Source organism: Cyanistes caeruleus, chromosome 11, assembly GCF_971803275.1.
Source record: "Cyanistes caeruleus chromosome 11, bCyaCae1.hap1.1, whole genome shotgun sequence".
NCBI classification, from domain to species: domain Eukaryota; kingdom Metazoa; phylum Chordata; class Aves; order Passeriformes; family Paridae; genus Cyanistes; species Cyanistes caeruleus.
Window position 1 is genome coordinate 15826527 of NC_141711.1, and position 25046 is coordinate 15851572.

The window sequence follows — 25046 nt, forward strand, 5'->3', positions numbered from 1 at the left end:
AGGGGTAGGGGGAACGGCGTAATGCCCCGGGCTCCCGATCGCCAACTCCAGTCCCGGCGAGCCCGGCGGGGCGGGCTAGAGGCGGGGATGAGGTTCCCGGAGCCGCTGCGGGGGAAGGGGGCCCGCTACAGCCGCTCCGCGCTCTCTGCCTCTTCTCGCAGGAGCAGGACGAACTGCGCTCCCTGCCTCAGCTTCCCAGTGAGGAAGGGGCTGGAAGCACCTCTGGCAGCGGGTGAGAAGCAGACGGAGATCTATGGAGAGCGTTGGCTGCCGGCTGCAGCCCTGGACGTGCAGCCTGGGCTTGGGGTGAGGAGTTTATTTAGCTCCGAGCATGGGCTGCTCAGCCGAGGCTGCAGCTGGACCGAGGTGGTTTCCTGCCTGCTGTCGTGGCTCCTGCAGCAGCAGCCTGGGTGCAAAGCCTGTTTTTATGTGTCAGGGATCGTCCGGAACCCCATCAGGAAAAGGACATGGCCAACCTTTCGCAGCTGTGCTCAGACCAAGGCTCCAGCCCTGTGGCAGCAGCTGCTGACCAGTGTGAGGTGGGGATGAACCCCAAGGCACCCCACCAGTAAACCCTGTTTACTGGTAATGCTGGTGGGCAGGGGGCCAAGCCTTTGTGCTCCCTTCACATCAAGGGAGAGGAAATGGGGTGAATCGTCCCTGCAAGGTGGGAGATGACAAATACCCAAGAAACTCTTTCTCACAGCAAGATGCTCATGCAAACCACATCCTCTGCTCCCCACGCTGCTCTAACAGTGGTACAACAGAGGCCTTCTCACTCCCCTCCCCAGCTGCGGTAAGGTAACCACAATCTTATAGGCTTTTTTGGTTTCTCTGGGATTTCTTTTCTTGCAGAGGGGAAAACGGACACACGCCTCTCACTGTGTGGAAAGGAGGGGAGGAAGTAGCTTATCATCTTCAGCTAGGGAGAGAAAAAGCAGAAACCAAGCAGCTGTGGGATGCACAAGAAGGTTTATTGGAGAAGGCAGCATGGTGGGGTGGTGGGAGAGGAGAGGCTGACCCCTGGCTAGTGCTGCCTGGGGCTGGGAGGCAGAAGGGGATTTTTCCAGTTTCTTTCCAGCAGTGGGCTGTACACTGGAGGAATCTCTGCCTCTCTGAGCCACAGGCCAGATGCCAAACACCACTTCTCTTACAGGTCATCCACACTCCTCAGCACCTCGGCCATCAGGTTGCAGGCAGGCTTGTGCTTCTGCCAGTGCTGGACCTGGCATGCCCTGCAGAGGGGGAAGCTGCTGTCAGGGTCAGTGGAACCACATCCATCCTTGGCAGCAGAGCAGCAAGAATGACAAACTGCAGCACCATACCCCTCTGGAAGCTGGGGGAGAGCTGATACAGCCCAGCACGAGATCAAGAGGGGGCTGGATGTGGCCCTAGTCCTGGGGGTTAAGAAGGTTTAACGCCAGACCTTGCCAGATGGTTCAGGACCAGAGATTTAATTTACTGCCACCATCCCAGCTGCCACATCCTAGCCTGTCACCTGCACCCACAGGGTCATGGGTGCTTTCCACCAAGGTGGAGAGGAGGGAAACAGTGTCACCATGGAAAACCCAGCCTGTCACTGCTGTCACTGTGGGCAGAGGCTGCTCAGCACCTTACAGCTGCAACACAAGCCCCAGCAGCACCTCCTCCACCAGCAGCCCAGCACATCAGCCTCCCAATAAGATTTGGGGAGGTACATGGCCAGCAGAGAGCTAGTGGTGCTGAGCAGTGGTGGGACCCCCGGCTTTCCTTGGCCCTCCCACAGCATTCTGCAGTGAGATCTGTGGTGCTCTGGGGAGCACTGAGGGGCTGCAGGGGGGCCCAGGGGGGCCAAGAGGGTGGCAGGGCTGCCTTACCGTGTGCAGTACCATTCGTTCCGGCAGCGAGAGCAGCGCTTGGCTGCTTCGGCACCACACACCCTGCAGTGGGGCTTGTCGGGGGCCAGAGCCTCCATCATGTCCAGGCTGTAGGTCTGTGCCCACCTGTGCAGGCAGAGAGGGCTGAGGCTGCTTACAGGGAACTGCTGACCAGCAGTGAGCTGTCCCCATTGCACCCTGCCACTGAGGGGACATCTCCAGCCAGGGCCACAGACCCCTCTGTCCCCCCAGTGCTGAGCTCCAGCCCTGCTAGTAGGGATACTGCCCCCCTGGGCACTCTGCATACCTGTACCAGGGCCTCACCTTCGTGCCTGGAGCTTCAACTCCTCCTCAGTGGGGCTGAAGGCATGCTTCACCTGGTGCTTGGCAATGGCCTCCCACTTCCCTGAGTTTTTCTTGAGGATATGGTCCCAGATGACAGGAACCTGATGGGAGAGGCAGGGCCGGGGAAGAGGTGCTAACAGCCTAAAAAAGGTGCTGTGGTTTGGGGAGAAGGCAGCCAGCCCTGGGCACAAGAAGCATGGCCCTCCAGGAGGGCAGGCAGAGGTGCAGACGGTGTCAGGGTGTGCTTTTGGAAGCAGGAGGGGAAGGGAAGGGGAAGGATCCACTTTCCAGTGGGCATTGAGGTGAAACAAGGCAAGACCTTTGGTGTCCAGTTGGGAATGAGTATTCAGCCTTGAGGCCTGGGCTGCTGAAAAGAAAGCCCTGGGACCTCAGCACCCTGCGTGTGGCAGCGGTGTGAACCCCACGCTCCAGAGCCGTTTGTCTGAGCAGATTTTTCCGCTCGTCACGTCCCTGAAGATGAACACCCGGGGAAGGGCCGGCCAGCGCAAAAGGAAATGTCCCGGCCAAGAGCAGTGCGCCGAACTCAGGCTCTGGAGTGGATGATGCCGCTTCAAACAGCGCTGCCTTCTCCAGCAGAGTAAAAATAGCCAAGGAAGGGGAGGAGGCTGCTCTGGGAGCAGCCAAATGGAAAAAGGCCTTTCCTTAGCTTGGCTCAACAACAAGGAGTGAGTTCACCACTCTCTGGGCAGAGCAGGGAGCCCATGTCTGTGCTTCCTGCTGGCTCCCCGTGCTCACCCCCAGCCCTTGGCAGGGGCAGGAGCAGCACAGGCACAAAAGCAGAGTTACGGAGAAGGGCAGCAGCCTGGGTGAGGGCTGGAGCAGGTCCCCAGCGAGGCAGCTGGCTGTCACTGAGCCACCAACACACTGGCAGTCAAGGCACGTGGCATGAATCCATGTCCACCTCCGCCCTGCTACCATCCCCAGCCCCAACACCTCAGCTTGCCAGTCTGCAGCTTCCCCAGCTCCAGCTCCCAGCCTGGACCATGCCCCCAGCTCAGCCACAGCCACCGCTGACAGAGCACATCACTCTCCTCCCAGGCCACACAGCCAGCTGCAATGGGGACAGCATGCTCCCACTGGGGACAGCCCAGCCAGCCACTGCCCAACATACCCGTCTCCTCCAGGAAGTGGTGTGGGAGCCTCTGGCAGTGGGGAAGAGCCTCTGTGCTCCCAGTTCTCCTCAGCAGCTTCTGCAGATCTGCCCCCACACTCAGTTTCTCCCCTCAGCTCGTAAGAAGGCAGTAGAAACACATAAAAACACTTTTCTCCAGAGATTACCACTGCATGGATTAAAACCCCCAAGAACGTCTTGGCTGTTTAAAGACCTTCATGGCCTAACTCCCAAAGGCCCAGACACCAGCTGGGACCAGTTTAACTCCAGACTCCATCATGATGTCCCTCTGTACACAGTGTGCCAAGCAGCCTCAGACCAGGGCTGTAAAAGGGGACTTCCCTGGGGAGTCCAGAATTCAACAGGAAAGCAATGATAAATGTCAAATGAAGAGTTAATTGTCAAAACAAACCAGTGCCTTTGTCTGCCCCATGCAGCTGCCATCCCAGGGGCTCAGTGTGACCTGGAGAGCCATTTATAACCCAGCATTTATGCCTTTAGATGTGATTGCTTGGCCACTGTAGGGCAGGACAAGGCTCTCTCATCAGCCACAGGCAGCTTTGCTGGCAGTAAGGGCATAACTGAAATGGGTACTTGGCTGCTTTTCCAGGGCATCATCATTCAGAGCTGAGCTTGGTGGAAGAAAAAAGGGGTAGGGAGCTATAAGGCTTAATCCAGAGTGTCTGTAGAGGTGAAGGAAAAGCCATGGGATACCTGCTCCAGGATGAGATCCTTTTTGGGGGGAGCAGGCTCTGTCACTGCGAGGTAACTCAGAAATCTCTGCATCTCCACCAGGTTGGGCAGCTGGTCAATGAGGACATCTGTCAGGAATGCACGGAGCTGTGGCCATGGAGGGGGAGAGAAGAGTGAAGGAGAGAGGTCAGGACAAGGGAGTCAGAGCTGAGGATGCAGCAGGGCAAGAGAGGGATTTGAGGGGCAGTGGCCAAGAGACCAGTGGGGGTCTCACGAGGTGCATGCACAAACACAAGCTTTGCTGCTGCTGGCTACAGTGACAGATCTGCTGTTCTCCCACCTCTGGCTCCCTGGAGCCCACAGTGAGATGGGGACAGATATCTGGAGGTGCCCAGCGCTGGTGAGGGCCCAGGGCCTTTGTGCTGCTGGGTCCTACCTTGAGGAGCTGGCTCCTGTTGAAGCCATCGAAGCGGTATTTGCGCTGGCACTCGGGACTGAGCAGGAGGTTGAGCAGGGCAAGCCACACCTGCCCATCGAGTTTGGTCATCTTCACCTGGTCCTCAGGGGGCACCACATGCCATGTGCCATTCTCAAACTTCTTGAGCTTGCCTGAGGGACAGAAGAACCAGAGAGACTCAAGTGCTGCCTGAGGGAAGACAGCTCAGAGAGGGGATGCTGGCCTGTGCTCACTGCCTCGCTTCACCCTCTACATCTGCCTGCCTCAGTTTCCCCACTCTTTGCTCCACATAGCAGCCTACTTGGTACTGAGGCAAAATATTAGACCATGAAAAGCAGAAAGGACATGTCTTAAACCAATAGTGCTGTGGCAGGAACAGAAAGATCCCCGAGACATCTCCTTTTGTACTTGGCCAGGAATCTAGAACACTGGTGGGAAGTGGGGCAGCCCATGCTGCAACAACAGAGTGGCTGGAGAGACCCATCTTGGGGTACGTATGGCCACTCTTCTTAAGCTTCCTCTGCCAGGCAAAGCCAGAAGCAGCATGAATATAACAGATATGACAGCTCCAACAGCTACTGTGTGGCTCTGGGGGATGGAGCAGGATGTGGCCCTGCATCTGCACAGCCTGGAAACGCCTTTGTGCTTGTCTCTTTCCAGTCCCTCCCTCAGGGCCCTGGATCAAAGCTCCTTCTCACACCCCAAGCACACAGGCAGGGAGAAGGGATGTGTTTCATGGCTGGAGGAAGGAGGAAAGCTCCCGCATCCAGCTGGGCTGCTCTCGGCAGGCACAGCCACGTGCTTCCCAGAGCTCTTCCTGCTCTGCCCGTGCTGTGACCCCCGGTGCAGGGCTGGGGCAGCGCAGGCTCCCACGCCCCAGGCTGTGCCCCACCACAGGGCAGGCAGTGGGAGGCTGGGGGGGTCCTGGCTGGCTGAAGAGGTGGGGGACAATGGGCACAGTCTGATCCTGGGCCTTTGGCAAGAGTGAAGCTCAGGGACCAGCAGCAGAATCAGGGCAATGTTTACTGCCTGGGAGAGAACACGTCTGCTTCTAGTGAGTGCTGCTCCAAAAGGTGCAGAGAAGCTGGGACAGGCACTCTGGTCTTTCTGTGTCCAGAAGACTCCTCAGAGGAGCACGTGGGGCTGGCAGAGGTGCTACACTACAGTGCTGGCTGTGATCACGCAGAAGAGACCCAGCCCTGTGTGAGGATCAGCTTTTGGGAGCAGTGCTGGGCCCCCAGCCCAGCTGTGCTGCAGCTGCTCTGAGCTGAACAGCTTCAGGCAGGGAGCACTGAGGAGCTGGAGGGGAGGATAAAGGGGGAACAGCTCTGCAAGGGCTCATACAGCAGATCCCTCCCTGGATGCACATCCCAGCACACCACCATGGTGCCCCAGAGACCATGGGATATGATCCATACCTGCTTCCCAGCAGCTCCAGGGGCAATGCTCCACCAGCTCAACAAAGAGGCAGGGCAGGTTGTGGGTGTTCAGCATCCGTGTCAGTGCACCCAGGGGCAGACTGGAGATATGACAGAAGGGAGGAAAGGCACTCACAGATTAATGCCAGAATTTGTATCTACAATGCTCCCTGAGGCAGCTGGGAGAGACAGGAAAGAAACAATGATCTGGGTTCCCAGAAGTACCATGGAGCAGGGTGGAGTGCTGCTGTGCTTGCCTCCCAGGGCACAGTGCCACTGCCACCGGGGACATAGCCAGCTGCTGAAAGGGGTCCAGGCACCCACTGTGACCCCACAGGAATCCCATCTGGAGAGCTGGGCATGTCCTCTGCTGCTCCTGGGCACCTACCTGTCCACCTGGTCAGTGATGAACCGTAGCACAGACAGGGCCTTCAGGGAAATCTCAAACTCCATCATCTCTGCCTGCTTCTGCAGCTCCTGTGGAAGGACAGGATCTGCCTTGGGATTTCAGGCCTCATTTCCCAAGAGCTACAGGGAGGCAGGCTGTTGACTGCAGTGGTAACCACAGTCTGGGTAGGAAAACAGAGCCTTGAAAAATAGTTTCTTCTCTCAACTGTGCCAGCACTGCCTGTTTGCCAGTGCAGCCACAGAAGTGCTTGCTTGCAGCCCACAGTTGCTCTTCCTTCATGTCCCTGCCTCTAACAGGTTGTGGGTAGCTACTGGCTGCAGTGCTCCTGTACAAGATCACCCCCCGAAAGAGCATGGTCCCAAATTTTGCCTCTCTCCCTTTCTGGGACTACCTTGTGACCCGTGGCCCTGCGGAGACCTGAGAGGGTTGAAGGAGGGGGGAGCTGCATAATCAGCAGAGGAACTAGAGGAGGAGGAGGGAGAAACTTGGCCCTGGTGCAGCTGCAGTCCTGTATCCACCCCTCCTGGATCTGCCTCTTTCCTCCAGCTTGTGATCAGCCAAGTAGAATATCTGCCTGTGGTTATTCCAGCCCACAGCTGTGCCATGCTCTCCAGCCACCCAGCCTCCTTCCCATCTCAGCACAGACACTCCACTCATCCCCCATGACAGCCTGACCACCCTCTGACTCAGCCTCTTTCGAGACCACGGGGAGGGCCATACTGAGAGGTGCCAAGTCCTTCTCTCTGGCTCAAGCAGAGCTTCTCTCCAGTCCCAGATGCAGTTCAGATTTGGTGTGCAGAGCACTGACCTCAGCTTCTTGTATTTCTCCAAAGAGCCACTGCAACAGTTGCCTTCCAGATTCCTGTGGTAAGCAGCTCTGTGCTCCCTGTGCTGGTGCCCCACAAGTAAGTGAGTCTTGTGGGCTCTTCCCTGCCCCCTCCCTCTCCAAACTGCCCTAGTGAGGTTTGTCCTACAGCTCCTCCTTGTATCCAGACCTCATCTCTGCTGCCTTGAAACAGGGATTATCTTTTGCCTGTGCTTCAAGGGGACAACAGAACGGGGATTACCACTGTACACAGTTCCGAAGGACAACAGGCTCCACAACACAGGAGATGGCAGGAACAGCTTTTTCACAGGGGTTATTGTACACAGAGCCAGGAGAGGCTGGAATGAATCAGAGGAAACCAGGCTCCCTGGGAGATGAGTGCTTTTGAGAATCCTATTGGCTAGAAAAGGTCTGGGATTTTAAGTTCGTGTCAAAGCAGTAACAGAGACACCCCTTCCCCTCCCCAGCTGGGAAAACATTTCCTGGAAAACATCCCTATTGTGCTCCAGATCCCTCCACTTCCTTCCCTTTTCTGAAAGAGAAGTATGTGCTTGGGCAACAAGCCAAAGGATGGAGGCAAGAGGAGGTTCAGGCTCTCCCTTTAACCCTGTTCTTCCAGATACTCCTCCTGATGTGCAGTTCCAGGTGCTGAGAAGCACCAGAGGCAATGACAGCTCCTGCTCTGGGAAGGTGTGTGTATGTGTCAGCCTGGGAACACCTGACTGGGAAAGCTCTGGGATTGCTGCTGGCCCAGGCCAGCTCAGAGGAGGTATTTCTCAGAGAATAAAGGAAGCTGGGGGAAGCACATGAGGACAATTCCTGATTGTTAGGAGAACTCTCTCATGGTTAACCCTGGCTGGAAATAGTGGCAGCCTGACCCAGGGTGGCTTCCCAAACTTCAGGGAGAGATATCCACACAGTTTCCAAGAGCAACAGCAAACGGCCAAACCCCTCTACTGAATATTTTTCCCATCAACTCTCCAGCATGTCCCACCACAGAGCTCTGAGCATGTCCTGCAGGCAGCCTCAGGCTGGCACTGGCACCAGAGAGGGCAGAAGCCAGGCAGCAGAGTAGAGGGAAGTGGATGCAGCCACAGGCACAGAGAAGCACCAGACACCCTCTGAGGTGGGCAGGAGGTGCCAGGGTTGCAACCCATGAAAAGGCCTCCCACGTGCCTCCCTCTGCAGGCTGCCCACATTCTTCACCACACACGTCCCCAGGGAGCTACAGGACTTCCTCCTCACCTGCATGGATGAGGGGCTGGCCAGATGCTCAGCACGAAGCTCCGCTGAGGTCACTGCTTGTGCCTTGGTGCTCCGAGCTGCCAGCAGGATCAGCTTGCGGTGGCAATAATCAATCAAATCCAGAATGCTGTCCTCTGCTGACTCGCAGATCTCCTTCACAACCACAAGGGTTTCACACAGGGTCAGTCCCCACAGTCTTCCACCCCCCCAGGGGCTTTCCATTTGAGGAAAGCTGAATGTGTCTCACCTTGTAAAAGAACACTGTCTCCAGGAGGTTGATGATGGAGGCTTCATGGTGCAGCTGTGGGAGGAGAATGGCAAGAGTGAGGTAATGGTGGAGCAGCACCAGGAACATGGGCATAGGACAGGGAAAAGGGCTCTTCTGAGAAGCTGCTTATGTTGTTGTGGCCAAAAACTAGTCCAAGAGAACAATACAAGTGATGCAACCTTCAAAACAACTCCAGTTCATGCAGTTCATATTAATATTTATGCTGACATGCCTGTGACACTCCAACATGCCAAAGGAGAGCCACACTTCCCAGCAGGCAGGGCTCTTCAAGGCTCTGCCTGTGCTGCAGGGGCAGGACAACCACTGCCCTTGGGCAAGCTGGAGGCTCTGGCACCAGCACAGAGCCAGTGCCTGAGCTGGGACTGCTCTGCACGGCTGTGCTTCTCCCGGGCCCTGGGACTGGGACAGACAGCCTTGTCCATGACTGGGAACTATGGGATACTTGCCCTGGGACAATCAGCTGCTCAGGGAAGACACCACCTTGCCCCCTGAAAAGTGTTACCTTGGACTGAAAATGGGTTAAAATTTCCAAACCCTCACACAGATTTCCCTTAGGTCAAAGGCTGCATCCCTCTGCAAGGAAGCTCAGATCTGGAGATCATTCCCTTGCCAAGAATGGCCCAAGGGACCACTGGTCCCAGGAACTCAGCAAGAAAAAGCCACATTTTTGTTAGTCCGGAGGCACATAACTCTAGAGAGCCTCTGGCTAGAGAAAAACAGTGCTCAGAGGGGGGAAAATACCCCAGAGGTATCACTGCTTGGGAGCAGGGGCAGCACTGGGAGCCACAAGCCACAAGCACAGCTGCCTCCAGGAATGGCTTTTGCTCCACCCAGCAGCTCCTGCAAGCCCCTGTGCAGGATGAGAGAGGGGACAGCTCTCCACAAAGCCAAGCTTTCCTGGGAGTGAGACCCTGCCCCTCCTGGGGGCAAGGGCACGGGCTTGCAAAGGCTTTGGGAAACCAGGCACCTCCCACTGTGTCCCACTGCCCACCTCAGCCTGGTGAGATGCAAAACCTCAGCTCTGAGACCTTCAGGGTGACATTTATTTTCAAGCACAGCTGTGCCTGACCCATCCACAGGCTCTTTCCCACCATCCCCTCTACTCACCACCACGTAGATGGGGAAGGTGCTTCTTGGCTTGAAGTCCTCCAGCCGGCACAGCACAGGAAAGATCTTGTGCTTCCAGATCTCCACAGAGATCAGCTCCCCAATGAGAACAGGAATCTAGACAGGGAAGGGATGGGGAAGTGAAGCCTTTCAGACCAGTGCTGCAGGGGGAACCAGCTTGTTGCTAATGGTCAACCACACTGGAGTCGCCCAGGGAGGAGGGTGATCTTGGGGAGCACTCTGTATTCTTCCAGCTCAGAAGCGAGCAGCTTCTCACAACAGGGCAGACCTCCTGGGGCTGCAGAGACAGAAGGTGACCCCAAGGAACCGGGCAGGTCCAGGCAATCTCATGCCCTGGGGCTGGGACACCTCAGACACACAACAGAGACCTGCAGCCAGAGGGGCCAGTGGATGAAGGAGGCAAAATCAACCTCCAAGAGAGAAACCAGACACCAGCAAGTGGAAATACCACAGCCTGACCTTTAATTTTTTTAAAAAAACAAAACTGGCACACCACCAGTCAAACATCCTTTCCAGAGACACAACAGATTCTTCGACATTTTATTCCAAAATTGCACTCTGCCCACAGGATAAGCCCAGCTGGAGGCTGAAGGCCCAGCGAGGGGATCACTGCTGCACCCAGGGAGGCTCACCTTGGCATGGGTGACCAGCAGCTCGGTGAGGAGCTGCTCCTGGCCTGCTGAGGCACTCAGGATGCCGTGCATGTTCAGCTTCTCCACATACTCGTGCTGCCGAAGCCATCTGAGGGGCAGCCAGTGAGGACATCAGTGCCACAGACCTCTGGCCACAGGCTCGGCAAGGGCCCCTCGTGCAGGGAAACCTGCCCTGTAACCCCCAACCCCAAATTGTGATCGGAGCCTGGGGCCACAGCTCCACTGGGGCAGCCCTGCCCTCAGTAACACCCTCGCTGGGGACACCACAGAACCAGGGGGAGCCTCTCCATCACCCCTACCCTCACAGACCCTCAGATCTGGGACCTTTCCTCACCCTGGGCCCTCCAATCTCTCTCAGTTCTTCCAGGAACACTCCTGGAAGAACTGCAGCCTCTTCTCTCACCCCACCCCGACCCTGTGGGGTAACTTCAAAATCAGGACTCCTCTCTACCCTAAACCTTCTGAGGACCCCTCCTTACGCCCACTGTAAACCCTGGGAATGCCCCAGAACTGGGTCCCCTCCTGTCCTCCAACAACCCCGAAGGGGACGCCCCCAAACTTAAAGCCTCTTTCACGTTCTCCCCACCCCAGACACCCCGGGGACACCCCGTCGCCGTGTCCCCGCACCCCTGCCCGCCAATGTCCCGCAGCTCGGTGCCCTGCAGGGCCCGCACAAGCGCCTCGGCCTCGGCGGGCGGCAGCGGCTCGGGCACGGCGGCCATGGCGTCCGCGTCGCTGTGGCAACGGCGCCGCCGCTACCGCCCCCTGGCGGCGCGGAGGACTCGCCGTGGGCCGGCTGCAGCAGCGGCGAGGGGCGGCCTCTGGCGCCCCCTGGCGGCGCGGAGGAGTGGCCGCAGCCAGGGGGGCACTGCGGGGACACCGGGGCGGGGGACAACGGGGGACGCAGGGGGACACAGCTCTAGTGAGGGCCATCGCTGCGTCACTTCCAGCACACGATGATGTTGGGGTCGTTCTCCAGGCGCTCATCCAGCTCCTTGTAACTCATGCCTGGGGATTAAGAGAGCAGGGTGTTAATAGGTTGTGAGTGGGGTGCCTGGCAGCGGTGTCACAGGACTGGGACATGGGCTTGGCAGCCTGGCTTGGAGAAAAGCCTGGCCCACAGTATCCTCCACAGAGTCCCCTCCCTGCAGTCTGAAGGCTCCCAAAGGGGTGAGAATCCAGTACCGGTGCACAGCTGTGGGCAGGCAGACATTCCTGAGTCTGCCATCAGCCCTGGGGCTCACACAGAGCAGGAGATCCTATGGATCCTATGTGTCCGTACCGGTCTTGCAGCAGATCTCGTCGTAGCTGTGGCAGCCCGTGTACAGCCGGGCTGGGTGGCTCCGCTCGTCCCGGGCCACCTTGACTGGGTATTTCTGGAGCCGCCGGATAAGGCCCTTCATCAAACCAAACTGGATAAGTCTCCTGGGGATGAGGAGGGAAGAGACTGGGGCCACAATCCTCAGGTGCCAAATGGCCCAGCTCCCCACAGTCCCATCTGTTCCATGTGCCTCACCACAGTGTCATGTTTCCTACACTACAGACACAGGGGTTGAGTACTTCCTGCTCATTCTCTCTACCACCCCCACTGTCACCACTGCCCTCAGGGACCAATCAGGAGGGCTCTGACCTCTCATCCACCCTCTGGAGCTGCAGGGTGTAGCGGGAGATGAGGTCTCGCACGGTGGTGCCAGGGCTCAGCCCACAATACAGCTGGAAGACGTCCCTGAGGCTGGCTCGTTTGTGCCCTGCAAGGACAAGTCACCAGTCAGCTGCCCTGTCCCCCTGCCTGGGCCAGCATCCCCAGGCAGGGTCACTGTACCTTGTTTGGTGACATAGGACAGACACTCCTCCTGGAGGCACTTGTCATCAACTAGGTCCTGGACCTTCGGCGTGGTGCAGTAGACATTGGAGTACTGGAGGGTGATGGAAAACCAGCTCTGCTCAGCTGTGGCTCTGAGAGACAGGCTGGGCCCAATCCAAGCCTGCTGTTCCCCCTCCACAGCCACCTTGATGGCACAGCCACTGCCCAAATCCTGCTCACAGCCCCAGGCACTGTGGCTTGACCCACCTGGAGTATGGAGACAAGTGTGACAACCCCGTAGTACCTGCAGATGGACAGGAAAAGGTAAGAGGCGCTCTCTGGCAGCACCCACCCCCCTCCTCGGGCTGTCCAGCCCCTCCAGGCACTCACAGCAGGTTCTGCACTGCGATGCGCACCAAGTTCAGCTCCACATCGGCTTCTGCTGAAATCTTCTGGACATGCCGAAATCCATCAATGTAGGGCAGGATCTGGGAGGGCAGGAGGCAAGAGTTAAAAGGGCAGAGAGCAGTGAGGCACCACCCTGAAGCCCATGCAGCTCCTCTGCATCTGGGAGCACCTGGGATGGGCAGGCTCCACCTTCAGGGGCCCTTTAACCTTGTGCTGGTGAATGATCTGCTCACAGGCCCAAGCACAACATGAGAGCAGCACCAAACCATGCTCATTAACATGGTTATCTCCAGGACAGCCCAACTCCCCCGATGGTCTGGAAACAGATCCCCTTCAAAGCATCAAGCACACAGACCTGCTGTGTGGTGAGATCCCACTGGGAGTTGAAGAAGTCATCCTTGTCTTGGGTGAAGACGGGGACATCGTATTCCTGCACGATGGGGGGGTCTGGGCGCTGCTCAATCACCTTCAGGTGGATTGTGTTTGACTCATCTGCCCAGGAAAAGGGGAAGGCTCAATCTCCATGGAAAACAGTGCTTCCTCAGGAGCTGGCAACCATCAATCCCAGGACACCACAATGCCACACAGAACAAGGTGTTTGCAACCCTTAACCCCATCCCACCCATCCCTTGGAGCCAGGCAGGGCAAGGCAGGCTCAGGCACCCCCAGCTCCAAGCAAAGACAGGCAGGGAGCTGCTGGAAACAGAACAGACAGAGCCAGCCTGGGCAGGGAATGGCCCAGCTGTCTCCCAGCACTGCCCTGTCCTGGCCGTACCTATGGGCAGTGTGCACTTCCCTTTGGCATTCAGCTCCTCCAGCAGGATGGTCATGATGGGAACCAGCTTCTGTTTACTCTCCTCATTGGAGATGAATCCACTTTCCAGCTGAAGAGAGAAGAAAGTCAAGTCAGCTCCTCCCCATTGGATTACTGGCTACAGAAGCCCAGATCCTGTTCTCCTTTAAAACTGAAGTGATCTGTAGGAAAGCAGCACAATCCCCTCCTCACTGTAAAACCAGCCCCTGTCCCAGCAGTGCCCAGTGGCCCCCAACGTGCTCCAGGACACTACAGAGGTGTCCACGCTCTGTGGGGTGGATCAGGAGGCAGCCTCACCTCGAGGGTGGTGAGGTAGCCAGCCAGCTTCTTCACGATGGGCTCCAGCGCGCAGGCCTTGGCTCTGGCGTCGCACACAAAGCCCAGGTTGAAGAGCAGAGCATTCCGGCTGTACTTCTTGTGCTCGATGCACACAGGGCAGCCGATCAGCTTCTTCTCCATGGCCGTCCTGTGGGGAGACACCTGTAACCTGCATCTACGCCCTCAGGAAGGCTCAAGTCCCCCACAGGGATGGTTCCCAGTCGACTCTGGAGGTAGGGGCTTCTTTATATTGCAGGAAAAAATTATGTCTAAGCCCTACAAGCTCAGAGTACAAATAACAGTCTTGAAGAAGGAGAGCGGGGCGTAAAGAGTCAGCCCTCAGAAAAGGAAACAGACTCCTTTGGAAACCAGCACAGCTCTCCTGACTGGTCTGACTTTCTTGGATTTAAGGCTGGCGGAGCAGCAGATGTGGCACCAGCCACCTCCAAAATGTGACCACCCACCCTCTGCACGGGTACCTGGGGGCACCGCAGTGACCCTGCTGGCCACGGGGCCAGGAGCCCAGCGCGCTGGCACTGCCACAGCAGCGAGCTGTGCTCCGCACCGAGCCCGGCGGGACAGCGGCTGCCCGGGGCAGGCCCGGAGCTCTGCTCGCACTCACACGGTGATCAGCTTGTTCTGCAGCTCGGGCTTCGTGATGACATACACCTGGATGGTATCAAACAGCTCCCGGGAGATGAAGTCCTCGGGGACCTGCGGCGGCACAGGAGGCTCCGTTCCAGCCGAGCCCCGTCGCTCTCCGGGGAGCACCCACCACCACCCCGTGTCCCCTTCCCCTCCATGGGCGCTGCCACGGCCCAGTCCCAGCCCCACCCCGCCGCGGGCAGGCGCTGCGGGTCCCGGGCCGCTCGCCCCGCACCTGGTAGGTGATTTTGGGCCCCAGGGTGGGGTGGAACTCGCTGAAGAACACGCACTCGATGCGGCCACCCATGGCGGGACGCGGAGCTGCCCACAGCCCGGCCCCAGCCCCGCCGGCCACCGTAGCGGCGCTCCCGCTGAATCACACGGCAGCGCGGCGGGGGCGGGCTCTCATATTGAGCGACAACACTTTCCGCCACTCAGAGGCAGTGCAGCGCGGAGGGGGCGGGCCTTAGTGCTGATGGACAGCTCGCCTCAGCCAATCGGAGCCCGCGCCGCGGCCCGGCCATGTCGGCGGCGGCGGTTCCGCCCGGCCGGCCAACATGGCCCTGACGGCCGAGACCGAGTCCCGCCTGTATCGCTCGCTGCGCGTGGCCGCCGGCGCCGCCGCGCACCTCGTGGCGCTGGGATTCCCCGCCGCTGTGGCCGTGCTGGCGCGGCCCGGATCCAGTGAGTGCCGGAGGGGCTGGGGGCGCTGGGAGGGCCGGATGTCTCAGCTCACCTCACCCTGCGCTTCCCTTCCAGGTCTCTTCTCCTGGCACCCGTTGCTCATGGCCCTCGCGGTAAGTGCCGCCGCCCCGGTCACCGCCCCGCTGCCCTGGGACAGGCAGGGGCCGTGCTGGCGGAGCCCCAGGCGGTGGGTGCCGAGCCCCGGGAGCCCCGGGCGGTGGGAGCCGAGCCCCGGGAGCCCCGGGAGCCCCGGGCGGTGGGAGCCGAGCCCCGGGAGCCCCGGGCGGTGGGTGCCGAGCCCCGGGGGCCCCGGGAGCCCCGGGCGGTGGGAGCCGAGCCCCGGGAGCCCCGGCGCAGGGGCGTTTGGCCGGTGCCAATCTCGCTGCCCTCTGCCCCGCAGTTCTCGTTCCTGATGACGGAAGCGCTGCTGATCTTCTCTCCGGAGACCTCGCTGCTGCGCTCCTTCTCCCGCAAGGTCCGAGTGCGGGCGCACTGGGCCCTGCAGCTGCTCGCCCTGCTCTGCGCGCTCCTGGGGCTGGGAATCATTACCTACAACAAGCACCTGAACGGCAAAGGCCACTTTGTCACCTGGCACGGGCTGACGGGGCTGCTGGCCGTGCTGTACGCCGGCGGGCAGTGCGCCGGGGGCGTGCTCCTGCTCTACCCCAAGCTGATGAAGAACTGGACGCTGGCCAAGCTGAAGCTGTACCATGCAACCTCAGGGCTGGTGGGCTACCTGCTGGGCTGTGCCAGCCTGATGCTGGGCATGTGCTCCCTCTGGTTCACCACCACGGTGACCGGTGCCTCGTGGTACCTCGCCATGCTGTGTCCCCTCGTCACCAGCCTGGTTATCATGAACCAGGTGAGCAATGCGTACCTGTACCGCAAGCGGAGCCAGCACTGAGGGCTTGGTGCTGACCTGAACTTCCCAGAGCGAGCTGGGTCTCCCCTTGCAGCCCCCCTGCTCGCACAGGGTCTCCTTGGAACTTGGTTTCTACCTACTTGTCTTTCATTAGTCCTGGATTGTCCATAGTGTCTCGTCCCTGGGGAGCAGCTGCGATGTGTCTGACACCTCACCCCTGCCTCAGTGGGGAAGTTCCCCAGCACAGGTAAAGCTGCTGGTCCCTCCAGCAGCTTGGTGCTCAGTGCTGGGAAATGGAGGGCTCACTCAGGATTCCTGCTCCTTTCCCTTCCCACGCAGGGCTGCTTTGGAGCGGGCAGGACAGGAGACATCCTGGTGAGGAGGGCAGGGAGGCCCTTCTCTCCCAGGAGGCTGCAGCAGGCACCACGCTGCCTCTGCCCCACGGGGGCAGCTTGGCCAGGAAAGCACAGGACACGGTTGTAGCTTCAGCCCTGGCAGGGCTGGGGCAGGGTGGTGGCACCCGAGCAACGGTACAGCAGCACGTGTGTCCCCATGGCACGGGCATTCCCTGGGATCAGAGCAGGCAGCTCTGCCCCACGGCCCTGGGTCTGGGCACCCACTGCCACGCACAAACCCCTCCTCCGTGGGCTGGGCTCGGCCTGGTAGGGTGGGGTCAGTTTACAGAGCAAATTACTGAGCCGGGCTGTGGACCTGCAGTCAGCAAGTCGTAGGGAACAGCGTGAGCGCGGGGGGGGAGGGCAGACATGGGCGATGAACCTTTGGGAAGGCAGGAAGAAACCTCCTTGCTGGCACAACAGCCTTCCAGCACGCTTTCTGCTCCCGGCAGGGCTGGAGAGCTGGGAGCGGCTCCCAGGCTGAAAAATTCCTCTGTATCCAGAGCTTTTATTCAATAAAAATTTCAGGCAGCTAGAGTGCAACAACCTCTCTTTACTCCTTGGGTGGGATGACTTTTGGGGTGCAGATTTCCCATCTCCTGCTGGGAGCACCTGGGAAGAAACCCCCCAGCCTTCTGACAAGAGCCCCTGGGGGCTGCTCTGGGCTGTGCCCCCCACCCTGCCCATGCTCTGCTGCAGGAAGCAACACTTTCAAAGAACTCTTTATTGATACCCAAATGTCTGTGTTCTTCCCATTTGACAAAACCTTCTCATGTGGTCCTTTAAAAAAATAATCATGACACTGCTGATCCACATCCCGGGCTGGGAATTGCCCACTGGATCAGGAGCTGTGGAGGCTGTCGCAGGGAGCATCCTCTCCAAGGAAAAAAAACCCTATCAACACAGAGGGAAGGAAAAGAAAGGGAGAGCCCATATTCTACCTGCAGGAAAGAAAACCTGCTGCCAGAGGAAGCAACTAGAGCCCCACTGTAAAATTAATTCCAGCTTCTAGTTTAATCTGGCAAACGGATTAGCCGAGGAGCAGCCAAGGGCAGCAGCTCCTCGCAGCGGGAGGGGGCAGGAGAGGAAGGAGAGAATCCCCACCAGAGCTGGCAGTGCTGGGGCACCACCATGAGGGGCTGGGTGGCCTCTTCCTGCCCAGTGTCCTGTCCCCTCCTACCCAACAAACTTCTCAGCGGTCCTGGCAAGCTCCTGCTGGGGCGAGAGGAGGCTCCCCACAGTAAAGGCATTCAGAAAAGAAACCCACCAGCCTTCCCACTGCCTCAGTTAGGGACAAAACTACCTTCAGAAAGGAGAAAATACGTGTTGAGTGCTCTGGCCAAGCCCTGGCACAGAGGAGAAGCTGACTTCGATCCCACGAGGGCCAGCACAGCAGCTCGGGGCAAGGATCAGCCCCGTGACCCTTTCCCAGAACAGCCCCCACTGCCTGCACCGACTCCACGGCCTGCCCCGCGCTGAGGGGAGTGGCTCCAGGAATTCCTGTCCTCACGGTGGTGGCAGTGTCCCTGTCCCGGGTGCCCGGTGCTGGCCGTGAGCAGCAGCGAAGCGTTGGAATGAGGTATCCCCCTGCCTGTGCCGGGAGGAGTCCCCGCTCCCGGCCGTGGGGGACACGAGGGGGATTAGCAGCTCTCCAACGGAGACAGGGCGGGAAGGGGGCCGGTCACAGCTGGGCCGGGGCGTCCTGGAAGCTGATGAGGTTGGACTCCTGGCCAGGGCTCTTCCCAGCTGCGCTGGGGTCGGGCAGCAGTGGGCTGTCAGCTTTCGCTGCTGCTGCCGCCTCCTCCTCATCATCCTCCATGCTGGGCCAGGCTGATTGGTCCTCCACTCGCTTCAGCCGCTCGTTCAAAGCCTTCAGGGCCAGCTGCCTGCAGGACAAGGGCACGTGGGCAGGTTAACTGTGGGTCAACAGCTCTGCCCCATGGGGCACTGTACAAGTACTCCCTGGCTTCTTCCCAGCAGGAAAGGGTGGATTCAGTAGTGCTGGGGAAGACCTGGAGCACCTAGGACTGTTCCACAGAAATCCACTCCAGCTCCAAGACTACTCACACAGAGTTTTCATGCTGCGTGGTGCAACTGGAGGCTATCAGCAAGGGGAGCTCCAGGAATGGGGAATAAAGGCATAAAGCAGGGCAGGAAAAAGGGAGTGCCAGCACCCTGTCCAAACCCTCCTGCCAGAAGTCAGGAAGGCCAGTGCTGGAGGGCTGGGGTGTGGGGCTGAGTCACTGCCCTCCCCTGGGCCAGGGTGAACTGGTGGAAAGCTGCCACGAGCAGGGGTTGTTGCCACCCCCGGCTGTCCCCCTTTCTTCTGCAGGGACCCCTAACCCTGTATGCCCTTTTTCCAGGATCTCCCCTGCCTTTCCATTGCTGCCCCACGTCTGGAAGAGCAGGACAATATCCCACCAGTTCCCTGAAATGATCCTTACCACCTCCGTGGCAGGGCAGCCCCCAGCAGACCACATGGAGAAGGCCCCTCCTGAGCCCCTGCACCTAAATCTCCCCGCTCCTCCTCGTTTGCATTTTAAGCTATGCCCTCGCTGTCCCTAAACACGATCCCCAGGGAGGCCAGGGGGTACCTTCTCCTCTCGGCGTCCTGGGGGTCTGTCCCCGGCAGGCTGATGGTGATGGAGGACGGGGCACCCACGTCGTAGCGCTTGACGGTCTTACGGCACAACCGCACCTTCACCAGCACGGTGTGCACCAGGTTGGCCACCAGACCCACCACGGGCTGCAGGATCTCGGGGAAGAAAGTGGCAAAGGCGAAGTGGTCGCTCATGTCTCCGCGGCCTCTACTGTGCCGCTGGTAGAAGCGGAGATAGACCCAGCTGGAGAGGAGCCCGAAACCGTACGAGGCCAGTACATTGCTCTCGACGAGGGCAGCGAGCCGCAGCAGAGCCAGGAGGAGGAGCAGGAGCATGGGGACAGCCTTCATTCTGACCTGAGGCACCTTCAGTACCGTGCTGTCCCCCATCGTCTGCTTGAGGGCCACCAAGACCCCTCCGAGGAAGCCCAGCCCGCCGTGGATGCGGACGGCGAACAGAGAGTCGAGGTGGAAGGAGGCCACATAGGTGAGGAAGTAGGCGAGGGCCGCCAGGAGCCCCACGGAGATGTTCACCACGGCGAAGAAGACGAGGAGCTCCAGCGCGCCCCAGAGCGGCTCCAGCAGGCGCCCGGCCGCCCCCAGCGTGGCCAGGCTGGCCGCCAGCCCCCAGGCGCGCTCCTCCACCAGCCCGTGCGTCAGCAGCGTCCACACCCAGAAGTTGGGGGGCAGGAGGTAGCCGGGCGTCACCCCCAGCCCGTAGGTCGTGTCCAGCCCGAAGGAGAGCAGGTACAGCAGCACCACGGCGGCGCTCAGCGACTTCACCACCACGCTGGTGCCGGCCAGCGCCGCCAGGAAGTGCTGCCGGGCCACCGGCAGGTACCGCCGCATCTTCGGCCCCGCGGGCGGGACGGGGCGGCCCCGCGGGGGCTGCCCGGCCCCACCCGCCCGCCTCCCCGCGCCGGGCCCCGCGCAGCCCCCGGCCGGCCCCGGCCCCGGTCCCTCCCTCCGCCGCTGCCGCGGGACAGGCCGCGCTCAGACCCTCTGCTGGGCCAGGCCGGGCGCGGACAAACAGCGCCGCTGCGCATGCGCGGAACGGGGGCGCCGGAGCGGGGCTGCCGCGGGGCGGGGCCAGGGCGCCGCGGGGCACGCCGGGACTTGTAGTGCGGCCACGTTGGCAGCGCGGGACACACGGACACGGAGCGGAAACGGGAGGACATGGGACAAACGAGCGATACCTGCGTGGGGGGGACACGGACACAGGGGGACACGGCGGGACGTGGGGGAGAGCGGTGGCACAACACGATTACGGGGCGTGAAGGACGCAGTCATGGGGATGCGTACATGGGTGCACAAACCCTGGGAAATGGGGATATGGACACGGCTGGGGCTGGACACGGCGGCACTCGGGGACATTGGCCCCCTGAAATTCACACACGGGGACACGGGCGCGGAGTGGGGCGTGGGAGGGGTGACACAGCCCTGAGGGGACTGGAGGAGGGAAGGCTGGGTCCCTGCTGTCCCCCAGCCCCTCCCGTGCAGCGTGTGGGGCTCTGTGAGCCCACGGCTCTGCGGTGTCCCTGCCTGTGCCGTGTCCCTGTCCCCCGGGGGTGCAGCGGGTATGAGGACAGTGTCCCACCTGGCAGGAGCCCCCCGATATCCTGTGTCCCCCCACATGCTGTTCGCCCCCCAACCATGCCCACGTCCCCGGGCAATGACGCAGCCACCGCCTGTGAAGTGAAAATATGAACATTATTTAATAACTGAGTCTCTGTAATAAACCATTTGAAAATATTTTACAAGGAGTCACACGCACGATATCTTACAAATTGTCTTTTTGTTGTTTTTTTTTTTTTTTTAGTTTTCCAACTCTTCTGTACAAAAAAAGAAAAAAAAAAAAGAAAAAAAAAGAAAGTAACCCAAAGAAATTAAAAATAAATTAAAGAAAATTAATTAAAAACCCAATGCCTTTGAATGAGCAGAGAGAAGCTTTTGGGTGGGGACAGGGCAGGAGGTGACCCCGGCGGGACGGGGGGCCCGGGGCCACGCCGCCCCTTCGTCCCATTGGTTTTTAACTTAAAATAGACTATATATGTATATATTTATAGGTATGTATAGTGGTGGTTTTCTGGCAGAGCACCTAACTAGACTACAGAAGTACACACACTCCCGGTAACACAGAGCCATCTGTTCAAACACGGTTCCCAGAGACAGTAACCAAACACACACTGAAAAAGCTACAAGCAGAATGACCATTAATTAACCCCAGCACTAATTAGCGCTTGGCGCCCTCCCCAGCCCCCCGGGGTGGCCATGCCGAGGGGGCTTCCCCTGGACCCGGTTGATGGGGTGGCTCTGAGGGGGGTGCCCCGGAGGGGTGAGGGTCCCCAAGGCTGCCCAGGGACCCCCGGCACTGCCGGGAGCAGTGGTGGGAGAGGGGGGGCGGGTGTGGCACCCCGGGATGTCACAGCTGTCACCCTGTTCTGGGTCCCTCCAGCCCCGCGGCACCTCTCCTGGCTGCGTTTGTGGGGTGCAGGGGGGTGCCAGGGCTGAGCAGCCACGCCATTCCCCTCCTTGGCACCCAGTGGATTGACTGGGGGGGACAAGACCCCCAGCCCAGCGCCCCGGTGGGAGCCCCAGCCCCCGGGAGCAGCCCCAGGGACAGGCACAGCCCTTGTGGGGACATGTGGCACGTCCCGCTGCATTTGGCACTGGAGGACGCGCGACACGTCCCGCGGCGGGGCGTGTGGCGTGACCCGCTCGGGGACACGGGACATGTCCCCAGGGGACAGGCAGCACGTCCCCCGGCCGCTGCGGGTTCTTTGGCAGGGCAAGGGGGTCCGGGCGGGGCTGGGGGTGGGGGGCAGGGCCGAGCGGGCAGGATTCACAGTGATCTGCAGAACGGAAAAGAAACAAAATACATTTTTTCCCCCTCCTTTTCACCCCGCTATCAGTGCCCCAGAACGGCTGAGCCCAGCGCAGGGAGCGGGGCTCCATCGTGTCCCGGCACAGGCAGAGGCCACTGTCCCCCGCCCCTGTCCCTGCTCGCCCCCAGCCCCAGCCCGCAGGGATGCTGGAGCTGCCCCACACGCCCTGGGGCCGGCACCGCTGGAACAAATGATACTGACCCGCACAGTCAAGTCCTTTCTTTCTTTCTTTCTTTCTTTCTGTTTTTTTTTTTCTTTTTTCTTTTTTTTCCTTCCCCTCCCTCCCCCCATTTTTTTTAATACTTCTTTTTTTTTATTTTCTTTTTTTTTTTTTTCCCATGTGTCCTCGTTGCTGACAATAAACCCCGCCGGTCTCCAGGTGAAAATGTTGGAAACTCGATGTAGAAAGATCTGCTTTAAAATCTTCAGGCTAAAAAAATAGGCGAGGTGAATGGAGGGGGTCGCGGGCGGAGGACACCGACGCCACTTTTCCAAGTCCGAGTGGCCGGGAGGGTGCGACGTCGGGGCCCCGTCCCGGTCCCCGCTCTGCCGGGGAGCCCCTGCCCGCACCCCGACTCTTCTTTGGCTGCGGCCGGTGGGGAGAGCGGGGCGGCACCGTGGGGGTCCCCGAGGCGGCGGAGGGGACGTCGCTCCCGCTCCACCGGGCCGGGGAGGGACATGGAGATGGAAGTTGAAAGAAAAGAGAGCTGGCGGGGACGGCCAGGGGGCTAAAGGCAGGCGGCCGGGGGCAGTGGGTGCCGGCTGGTGCTGGAGTAGAGAAGCAGCAGCTGCAGCGAGAGCAGGACCCCCAGGGAGGGGGAGAAGGAAGCCCCTCGGCCGCAGTCTGAGGTATCTTCCTGAGTGGGTGAAGAGAGAGGGGCCGTGGGGCACCCCCAGCAGTGCCTTGGCACCCCAGGGGCACCCACTGCGCTGGCAGGGGCTCCCGCTGCCTCCCTGCAGCCCTGAGAGCCTCCTGCCCTACAGCACAGCCCCCGGGAACGGCCCCTGGTGCTGCTCTCCCCGGGACCCCCCTGGCTCTGCTCTTTCCCCCAGGAGGGGACTCCAGTGGGGGTCCTAGGGACCTCTCATAGCTGTGATATCCCCAGGGAATACACCAGGGTTCTTGAGTCCTCCTCTCTATTCTCCCTGGGCTCCGAACCCCCATCAGAGGGGTCCCCCCACAGCACTGCACCCCCAGGGATCTCCTCATGGCTCTGCTCCCCCCAGGGGGGACACTCACCTTTCCATCTCCAACTCAGGGTTGAACCTCTCAGCTCTGCTCCACTGCCCAGGGGGAACCCGCTGCCCAAATTTCCCCCAGAGGGGGATCCCACAATGGCTCTGCTCCCCCCACCAGGGGATACCCAGTGTCCCCATCCCTTCCCAGGGGCCAGCCCCAGCTCTGCTGCCCCCCTGCTCCCCCCTGTACCCCACGTACTGTTGCATTGTAGTCGAAGCAGATGTGGGGGCCTTTCCGGTAGCGGGGCCTGTCCACCAGCTCACACTGGTTGGGGTCCCTCGGGGGAGCTTTGCAGGTCAAGGAAACCACCAGCAACGGGGCAGTGGAGGTTTGTAGAAAACCCCCAGCCCCTTTGGCCACAGGCCAGCTTTTTCCACCCCTGCCAAACTCCACAACTCCACATCTTTGCCTCCTGCCTGTCCCACAGACCCCGTGTGTCCCTCCACCCCACTGCCACCACATCCCAGTGGGATGCAGCTGAGACATCAAAGGATACCTCTTACCTCTGCCTGCAGCAGCTTGACAGACTCACACTGACTGCAGATGGGCTTGTCAGCCACCACGAAGAGCAGGTTGGTGTTGGCCAGTCTCTGTGCATGGAAGAGCCTGGGGGGTGCGAAGGCAGTGGGACCCCACTTACCCTGTGCCCCAATCCCCCCCAGCCGCCACTGCCAGCCCTGCAGGTTGTCATGACTGTCCCTGTCCTCCTCACCATCCCTGTCTCCAACTTCATCCTTATCCCTAACCTCATGCCTGTCCATATTCCCACCCTTGTCCCCAACCTCATCCCTATCCCCATTCCCTGCCCTGGTTTCCATCCCCATCCTCATCTCCACCTCCCTCCCTCCCCATCCCCATGCTGAGGGGCTGCCCAGGGACTCAGCACGGATGGGATTCCAGAGCTTGGCTCCACGCAGAGGATCCCTGGGGACACCATCAGCCACAGCCCGTGGGGACACTGCTGTTCCTCTCTGTCACCCCCTCCTGGTATCCCCCCCTAAATGTGGCACAGCATCTCCTATTGCCCCCACACAGGCTGCTGCACTGGGATCTTGTCAAAGGCAGCCTCGGGGGTGTCCCCAGCCCTGCCCAGGGATGGGACAGTGGGGATGGACCCACCTGGAGCAGTTGCCGCAGTCGATGATGGCGTTGTAGGTGGCGTTGACGGTGCTGAAGTAATACTGGGTCTGCTTCATGATGCAGCTCGTCTCCCTGGCCTCCATGCCGTCCCCCACCACCTCCTCTGTGCCAGCACAGTGCTGTGGGCCAAAGGCCACCAACCCCCCCCAGCCCCTGCCCACCCCCAGCTCAAAGCTCCCCAGGGACTGACCCGTCTGGAACCAGCTGCTGTAGGTGAGGCTGTACAGGAACTGCTGGAACAGGGACCTGGGGAAGTAAAGCGTGGCCACCTCAGGTGTCCCAGTCCCAAGGACAACCCAGTGTCACTCCTCAGTGGGAATGGCCCCAGGGAGGGGACATGGCAGGACTCACCAGGCTGCGGCCGAGGTCCACCAGGCAAGGCTCAGGAGATCGGCCACAGTGGGCTGTGGGCAAAGAGGGGGCAGTGAGCCAGCAGACCCCCATGAGGGGTGCTGGGGACACACTCACGGGTCCCTGAGCTCCCAGACCACCTGGAATGCACCATCCCTGTGGGTGCTCACCACGAAGACGCCGCGGGGCGCTGCGCCCGTGTTGCTGGGGGCCTCGGGGGCACAGACGGACTGGAAGTCGTAGGACTCCTTGCGAGCGTAGAAGGAGTTGTTGTAGAGGGCAGACATCAGGTTGGCATCCACTTCGCTGAAGAACTTGCCCACCTGAAATGGGGACACTGAATCTGCACCCAAATGCCACCTTGACATGGGACTCCCTCAAGGGGACTCAAGTGGGGCTGTGTCACACCACCCATGACACGAGATCAAGGGTCTCAGCTCCTCGCTGGCA

The 25046-nt window shown here is 60.1% G+C and overlaps 5 protein-coding genes across 18 annotated transcripts in view; 1 reads left to right on the top strand and 4 right to left on the bottom strand.

The window, feature by feature from the left end:
• Positions 1-955: 955 nt before the first annotated feature.
• On the bottom strand, positions 956-11205 carry ZMYND10 (zinc finger MYND-type containing 10). Of its 2 annotated transcripts, XR_015274791.1 has the most exons (13): positions 11079-11205; positions 10431-10539; positions 9778-9894; positions 8629-8682; positions 8382-8534; positions 6290-6378; positions 5902-6002; positions 4463-4635; positions 4048-4173; positions 3334-3449; positions 2181-2302; positions 1857-1982; positions 956-1235 (listed from the first exon to the last, which is right to left on the bottom strand). XR_015274791.1 is itself a non-coding variant. In XM_086845244.1 (12 exons), the coding sequence occupies exons 1-12, from the start codon at positions 11171-11173 to the stop codon at positions 1151-1153; spliced, it is 1350 nt and encodes a 449-aa protein (XP_086701370.1). In that variant the 5' UTR covers positions 11174-11205; the 3' UTR covers positions 956-1150. The 2 variants fall into 2 exon arrangements, 1 of the variants encoding a protein (XP_086701370.1); XM_086845244.1 differs by lacking the exon at positions 3334-3449.
• A 116-nt stretch (positions 11206-11321) lies between these two features.
• Positions 11322-15227, bottom strand: NPRL2 (NPR2 like, GATOR1 complex subunit). Of its 2 annotated transcripts, none has more exons than XM_086845247.1 (11): positions 15177-15227; positions 14418-14509; positions 13775-13943; positions 13439-13547; positions 13019-13155; positions 12646-12743; positions 12523-12559; positions 12274-12367; positions 12082-12199; positions 11734-11876; positions 11322-11459 (listed from the first exon to the last, which is right to left on the bottom strand). In XM_086845247.1, the coding sequence occupies exons 1-11, from the start codon at positions 15225-15227 to the stop codon at positions 11392-11394; spliced, it is 1116 nt and encodes a 371-aa protein (XP_086701373.1). In that variant the 3' UTR covers positions 11322-11391. The 2 variants fall into 2 exon arrangements, with proteins under 2 accessions (XP_086701373.1, XP_086701372.1); XM_086845246.1 differs by lacking the exon at positions 15177-15227 and adding an exon at positions 14676-14847.
• On the top strand, positions 14746-16924 carry CYB561D2 (cytochrome b561 family member D2). The gene is made up of 3 exons (XM_086845248.1): positions 14746-15124; positions 15200-15237; positions 15525-16924. Exons 1-3 carry the CDS (start codon positions 14998-15000, stop codon positions 16026-16028), a joined length of 669 nt encoding a protein of 222 aa, XP_086701374.1. The 5' UTR covers positions 14746-14997; the 3' UTR covers positions 16029-16924.
• Positions 16925-17090: 166 nt separating this feature from the next.
• TMEM115 (transmembrane protein 115) lies at positions 17091-19883 on the bottom strand. The gene is made up of 2 exons (XM_023935702.2): positions 18976-19883; positions 17091-18267 (listed from the first exon to the last, which is right to left on the bottom strand). The coding sequence occupies exons 1-2, from the start codon at positions 19827-19829 to the stop codon at positions 18063-18065; spliced, it is 1059 nt and encodes a 352-aa protein (XP_023791470.2). The 5' UTR covers positions 19830-19883; the 3' UTR covers positions 17091-18062.
• A 788-nt stretch (positions 19884-20671) lies between these two features.
• Positions 20672-25046, bottom strand: part of CACNA2D2 (calcium voltage-gated channel auxiliary subunit alpha2delta 2) — a 237924-nt gene continuing 233549 nt past the window's right edge. For 11 of the 12 annotated variants that reach the window (XM_086845661.1, XM_086845656.1, XM_086845655.1 and 8 more), the window contains 7 exons: positions 24767-24919; positions 24597-24649; positions 24436-24491; positions 24225-24348; positions 23602-23711; positions 23304-23392; positions 22075-22722 (listed from right to left, as the gene is read on the bottom strand). In XM_086845661.1, the coding sequence (XP_086701787.1) occupies positions 22594-22722; positions 23304-23392; positions 23602-23711; positions 24225-24348; positions 24436-24491; positions 24597-24649; positions 24767-24919 (714 nt within the window). In that variant the 3' untranslated portion in view covers positions 22075-22593. Of the gene's footprint in view, positions 22723-23303; positions 23393-23601; positions 23712-24224; positions 24349-24435; positions 24492-24596; positions 24650-24766; positions 24920-25046 lie in introns of all 12 variants that reach the window. The other variant, XM_086845654.1, reaches the window with a different exon arrangement.

Bases quoted from the DNA above. Each gene is read 5' to 3' on its own strand.
- ZMYND10 (XM_086845244.1), bottom strand. From the start codon at position 11,173: ATGGCCGCCGTGCCCGAGCCGCTGCCGCCCGCCGAGGCCGAGGCGCTT. The intron at 10,540-11,078 runs GTGCGGGGACAC...GCTGCCCCTCAG, and splicing joins CGGGACATTGGCGGGCAGGG to ATGGCTTCGGCAGCACGAGT. The intron at 4,636-5,901 runs GTATGGATCATA...TCTGTCCCTCAG, and splicing joins CTGGAGCTGCTGGGAAGCAG to GCAAGCTCAAGAAGTTTGAG.
- NPRL2 (XM_086845246.1), bottom strand. From the start codon at position 14,747: ATGGGTGGCCGCATCGAGTGCGTGTTCTTCAGCGAGTTCCACCCCACC. The intron at 14,510-14,675 runs GTGCGGGGCGAG...GTGCCGCCGCAG, and splicing joins GGCCCAAAATCACCTACCAG to GTCCCCGAGGACTTCATCTC. The intron at 12,744-13,018 runs GTCTGTGTGCTT...CTGCCCTCCCAG, and splicing joins GGGATCTCACCACACAGCAG to ATCCTGCCCTACATTGATGG.
- CYB561D2 (XM_086845248.1), top strand. From the start codon at position 14,998: ATGGCCCTGACGGCCGAGACCGAGTCCCGCCTGTATCGCTCGCTGCGC. The intron at 15,125-15,199 runs GTGAGTGCCGGA...CTTCCCTTCCAG, and splicing joins GCTGGCGCGGCCCGGATCCA to GTCTCTTCTCCTGGCACCCG. The intron at 15,238-15,524 runs GTAAGTGCCGCC...TCTGCCCCGCAG, and splicing joins CGTTGCTCATGGCCCTCGCG to TTCTCGTTCCTGATGACGGA.
- TMEM115 (XM_023935702.2), bottom strand. From the start codon at position 19,829: ATGCGGCGGTACCTGCCGGTGGCCCGGCAGCACTTCCTGGCGGCGCTG. The intron at 18,268-18,975 runs GTACCCCCTGGC...CTTGTCCTGCAG, and splicing joins CAGGACGCCGAGAGGAGAAG to GCAGCTGGCCCTGAAGGCTT.